The sequence below is a fragment of the Scyliorhinus torazame genome, chromosome 13, assembly GCF_047496885.1.
Source record: "Scyliorhinus torazame isolate Kashiwa2021f chromosome 13, sScyTor2.1, whole genome shotgun sequence".
Lineage (NCBI taxonomy): Eukaryota > Metazoa > Chordata > Chondrichthyes > Carcharhiniformes > Scyliorhinidae > Scyliorhinus > Scyliorhinus torazame.
The window spans coordinates 225,283,753-225,289,752 of record NC_092719.1 but is presented as its reverse complement, the minus strand read 5'-3'; the positions used below and the strand labels follow the sequence as shown (position 1 = coordinate 225,289,752).

The 6,000-nt window shown below is 46.8% G+C and overlaps 1 protein-coding gene across 1 annotated transcript in view; it reads right to left on the bottom strand.

Annotated features, from left to right (window-relative positions):
* LOC140388644 (laminin subunit beta-2-like) overlaps nucleotides 1-6,000 on the bottom strand; it is a 305,667-nt gene that overhangs the window by 206,388 nt on the left and 93,279 nt on the right. The window contains 1 exon segment of the mRNA XM_072473108.1: nucleotides 1,102-1,281. Within this exon segment, the coding sequence (XP_072329209.1) occupies nucleotides 1,102-1,281 (180 nt within the window).

The following is a 6,000-nucleotide window of genomic DNA, read 5'->3' as shown; positions in this document are numbered from 1 at the left end:
CTTTTCACAGTAACTTCATTGCAGTGTTAATGTAAGCCTACTTGTGACAGTAATAAAGATTATTAATTCATTAATTAGTAACAAATTAGTCAGAAGATCTTTAAGCCAGTGAAGTTGGAGGCAGACTCCAGGTGGTTTTTTATTCCGTGCACTTTTAATGGGAAGTGATTGTCATTCAGCGCGTGTTTTAGCACACCGTGTTTCGTAATGTAGGGCTGTACTAAACAAGGCGTAGCTGTGGTTATCAACCCAGAATTCAACTAATCCCCCATAAAAACAGATGACCTGGCCATTTATCCCACTGCTGTGTAAATTATCGACCCCACTCCCTACGTTACACCAACAATTATGCTTTAAAAATATTCCATTGGCTGTAAAATGCCTTGTGATGTCCTGAGGATGTGAAAGGTGCTACAGGAATGCAAGCTATAAGTCTGGGGTCAGGCAATGGGTTATATCTGATTCAGCCATGATGGAACAGGTTTGACGATTCACCCTGGGACAGAGTGAAGTTAGTTGAAGGTGTCATGGGAAAGTACCTTAAGAAATGGGTGTTTGTCAGTGATGTCAGAGTGTGGGTGGAGCTGGGCTGTCTGTGAGCTTTTTACTTTCATTTTAGGCTGTTTGCTGCAGGGTGTGTTTTAGTTTCGATTTCAGAGCTGGATAGCTGCAGTCACAGCCAGAAGGGGTATTAGTCTCTCTCTCTGTAATCTAAAGACTAAATCGATCCTTTGGTGATTTAAAACTAATAACTGCTCTCAGTAGTGACTTTAACCTCATGTGCTTCTGGTAAAAGGTGTTTTAAGTCTTATGGATGTTAAAAGGAAAGCTTGAAGGATTCCTTAGTGTTGTATTATTTGGGGGTTGTATTTGAATTAATGGTTGCTAAGATGTTCACTGTAGGTTTTAAAAAGGTTAACTTGAGTTCATAGAATAAACATTGTTTTGCTTTAAGAAATGCTTTTCCATTTCTGCTGTCCCACACCTGTAGAGTGGGCCGTGTGCTCCCCATACCACAATCTAGTAAAAGTTGTGGGTCAGGTGAACTCCATGATACACTTTGGGGTTCTCTAAGCCCTGGCCCATAACAAAGGGACTCACGTTGACAGCCCTGTAGGTTCTCAGCACTCAGTCCAAAGTAGCCAGCTTTACACTTGTCACATCGGGGCCCCTCCACGTGGTCCTTGCAGCGACACTGCCCAGCGATCATTCCCAGGTTCAGGTCATCTCGACTGTCGCAGATCCCACCATTCAGCGAGCCATCAGGATCACAGTCACACGCTGCAGGACAAAGACATCATCAGCATCTCTACCTTCATTCCAAACCTGAACTTCAGCAAGCTTTGAACTGCGTTGGCAAATTCAAAATCCCTGCTGCCCATTCCCCCTAGAGAATACTGGAAAACCAAAACATTCATGAGAAGAGACAGGTCCTTCTCCAACACTGCACCATGAAATGATTCAACTTCACTCCTGGGCCCAGCACTGATAGCAGATCCCTCCTGAAAGACTAAACGCACCTACCCTTACTGAGGCTGACCACTCAGCCGTGCATTTTCCATTTATTCTGGAAGACCGCTGTTTATTATACAACCTTTTGTTACTTTGAACAGGTAATGCACCTTCTCCTCGAATCACCAGCAGTGGTTTTGAAACAAACGGGCCATTTCTGAGGGTTAGACGTTAACTGGAGTCACACACAGGTCCAGACCGGGCAAGGAAATCAGAGCTCCTTCCCCAAAGTGAACAGGTTGGGGTTTTACAACAATCCAACAGCTTCAGGGATACTTTTCCTGAGGCCAGCTTTATGTTCATGCTATACTGTCAATTCACTGTGAGACCGTGAAAACGAGTGAACATTAGGCTTTATTATCCAGGAACTCGCCTGCCAGAGTCGGCTGTACAAATGAGTGCCACCCACAGGTGGCCGGTCTATATATGGCCCCGGTGAGGGCGGAGGCGGAGCCCACTGGGATTCCAGTTTAGTACCTGGAAGTAGCTCGTATCATCACTTCCAGGCAATAGGTCACATTATACAGACAGCTCATGCATTAGGTGAATACATTCACCACAGTTCACAAATTTTTTAAGTTGATTTCAAATTCTCAAACTGCCCCAAAATCCCATGTGGTCGAAAAACATTCTGAACCCAGCACAATACCACAAGATTGGAGAAGTGGATTTAATCTCCCATCCCGCCCTAACCCCCAACTCCAAATAATAACCATTTGGTTTGCATTTGTTCTCATTTTCATCACAAATATCAACAGAATGCAATTAGCCCTATTCTCAGAGGCCTGAATACGGGTCGAACTCCTTTGATATTTGCTAATCCATCCTTGGAGAGGTTGCGGAGAAGGGTTGTCTGAATGGTCCCAGCGATCAGCAACTTGTTTTATGGAAAGACTGGAGAAGCTGGGGCAGCACGGTAGCACAGTGGTTAGCACTGCTGCTTCACAGCTCCAGGGTCCCAGGTTCAATTCCCGTCTTGGGACACTGGCTGTGTGGAGTCTGCACGTTCTCCCCGTGTGTGCGTGGGTTTCCTCCGGGTGCTCCGGTTTCCTCCCATAGATTGGCCATGCTAAATTGCCCCTTAGTGTCCAGGAAGGTGACGATTAGGTGGGGTTACAGGGGTATGGGGAGTGGGCCCACGCAGAGTACTCTTTCAGAGAGTCGGTGCAGACTCGATGGGCCGATTGGCCTCCTTCTGCACTGTAGGGATTCTAATCACCTTAGTGCAGAAAAGGTTAAGGGGAGATTTAACGGAGATGTTCATGAAAATGTTTTGACAAACAGCGAGAAGCCCCTCTCAGTGGCCAGAGAGTTGGTAACCAGGGGAATAGCAAAAAATCAGGAGGGAGATAAGGAGAATTATTTGAAGCAGTTTTCTCCTTGTGGTCTTGCCACACTTTGCCTTGCCCTGTTACATGGAGCTCAGGCCGAAGAGTTGAAGACCTTCAGGTCTTCGGGGCTGCACGGATTTGGCAGCAGAAAGCATTCTAGAAAATCCATTGTTTGGGTTGGCTCTGAAGTCAGAGTCTGGTTGTATCCCCACTTCTGCAGAGGGCTTTGCAGTGGCCAACTCCCGTCCTGAGGTGGTTGACACACGGCGAGAAGGCCATGTTTCATTGGCTTCTTATGGGTCACTGGACAAACTATTTGCCTTTGTGGAAATTTGACGTGCAATCAGCAAGTCAGAAACTATGGGAGTTCCAGTCTCGGAGACGGACAGAATGACGCTGCGCATTCAACCTGAGTCTCTATATTACTGGCTCTCTCTGCGAGTGAAGGAGTCTTCCTGGCAGACTTTTCTCAGCCTATGAATCCTGCTCCAACGCTACACCCAACCTTTTGAGCTGGAATAATCTGGAACGCACTGGCAGTGGAAGCAGATTCAATGGTAATTTTCAAAAGGAAATTGGATAAATTGAAAGGGAGCCAAGATGCAGGGGCGGGACTTCCTTGTGTGCTGAATTGTCCTCTGAAGTGAGGATAAATCTGGAGAAAGTCGGTTGTCAGAATTCTACCTGGGCTCAGCATATTCTGAATGCAGAAGGAATTTGGGAAAACACAAGTAGAAGGAGCCTGGCCACAGAGCATCCATGGTGTCATCAAATGATACAACGGGCTTGAGGGGCTGAATGGCCTCCTCCCATTCCTATCAAAGAGTGCAGCTATATTTAGAGGAGAAAGCACACACATGAAAATATAAATCTTCTCCGATTCCCATTAGTTTAGGCTGATGCCAGTTAACTGGCTGTTGTAACCCGACAGGAGGTTCAAGGATCTGCAATAGGATTTAAAAAAAAATTTTGTTCACAGGATGTGGGCGTCGCCGGCTGGGCCAGCATTTATTGCCCATCCCTAATTGCCCCTTGAGGGGGCAGTTAAGAGTCAATCACATTGCTGTGGGTCTGGAGCCACATGTAGGCCAGACCGGGTAAGGACGTCAGATTTCCTTCTCTAAAGGACATTAGTGAAGCAGATGGGTTTTTACGACAATTGGCAATGGTTTCATGGTCGTCATTAAGACTTTTAATTTCAGATTTTTAAAATTGAATTCAAATTTCACCATCTGCAATGGTGGGATTTGAACCTGCGTCCCCAGAGCGTTACTCTGGGTCTCTGGTTTAATCGTCCAGTGACCATACCACTGTCAACACCTCTCCAGATGAGGGGGCAGGACTGCTGGGATATAAATCCCCCGGCCAGGTGTGGGCTGGGTGTGGGAGACCCTTTGGGGAGTAGGGGGCGTGTATATCAACCTGAATAAAACCACATTTTGAGACAGACTTTGCTTCCAACTGGTCGCTTGCCTGAGACTTTACACTAACAGTGATTTCCAAACCATTAGTCAGAGATATACGTGAACAAGGTCCCAAGAGGCGGAGGTTATTGCTAATATATATATTGGTTCCACCCAATCTCCCAGGACTATTCCTTTAGCAGTTGCTGACGAATGTTAGGGCCGCTTTTGGTTGGCTGGTAACTGAAGATAATTACCCAACGATGACAAAAATAGTTTTTCTTGCTTGTTATTGGAAAATTCCACTGGCAGCTGTGAAGGTTGGGCAGGCCAAGGATGTGCTTTTCATTCACTCAGTTCATCAACAGGAGATTGGACAACTTCACTTTGGAAGGATTTTAACCTTTCCCGAGGAGACAAACTCATCGAGCCAGCTGCAGGGCCTGGAGTCTCCATCAGGAAGCACAAACTTTCCCTCTCTCATTCTACCCTCTCCAATGTTTTCTCTCTCTTCTGTCCTCCTGATCACCTCCTTCTGTGTTTATTTGCTGCAATGATGTTCCCAGCTACCAAATAAATGTTCTTCTCTTGTCTCTCCAGCTTTCCAGTTGTTGGTTTTTCTCTTGCCCATCCTGACATCCTGTTAAAATCCGGACACATTCTCACCATCCCCTCCTCTAATTCGTTCTGTGCCAGAACCTCAAAACTGTGGACGGCCTCAACTCCCTCAGTCTCCCATTCCTCTTGCAGTCTGCAATCTGCAGCTGGGCTCAGTGTCACACTCATTATTCCTGTCATCTTCTCTCCAGCATTTGTTTCCCAGCACTAATTGCCCTGGAACTGAGCGGCTCGCTGGGTCATCCCAGAGGGCAGTTAAGAATCAACCACATTCATGTGGGTCTGGAGTCACATGCAGGCCAGACCGGGTAAGGACGGCAGATTTAATTCCCTAAAGGACATTAGTGAACCAGATGGGTTTTTACGACAATCGACAATGGTTTCATGGTCATCATTAGACTTTTAATTCTAGATTTTTAACTGAATTCAAATTCCACCATCTGCCCTGGTGGGATTGGAACCCAGGTCCCCAGAGCATTATCCAGGTGTCTGTACTCGTCCAGCGACAATACCGCTAAGCCACAAATCAGGATTGTACACGATGAGGAACTTGCAGGTGGTGTCTGCTGCCCTTGTTATTCAAGCTGGTAGATGTCGCAGGTTTGGAAATCAGCTTTCTGAGTTGCCATTCAATCACCATCGCTGAATCCCCAACTATCAACATCCTGGGTGGGAGGGGGCGTGGCTACCATTGACCAGAAACGGAACTGGACCAGCCAAATAAATACTGTGGCTACAGGAGCAGGTCACGGCTGGGAATTCTGCAGTGGGGAACTGTAACTCATATCCTGCCTCCTTAAACCATCATGTAGATGGTTCGCTCTGCTCTCACTGCGTGCTGGTGTTTACGGTGGTAGATGGAGCCAATCAAGCGGGGCTGCTTTGTCCTGGATGGTGTCGAGCTTCTTGAGTGTTGTTGGAGCTGCGCTCATCCAGGCAAGTGGAGAGTATTCCATTACACTCCTGACTTGTGCCTTGTACATGGTGGCTTTCTAGGGGTCAGAGGTTAGTTACTTGCTGTTAATAACTCGTCAGTTATTCCCAGCCTCTGACCTGCCCTGGTAGCCACTGTATTAACGTGGCTGGGTCCAGTCCAGTTTCTGATCAATGGTAACCCCCAGGATGTTGATTGTGGG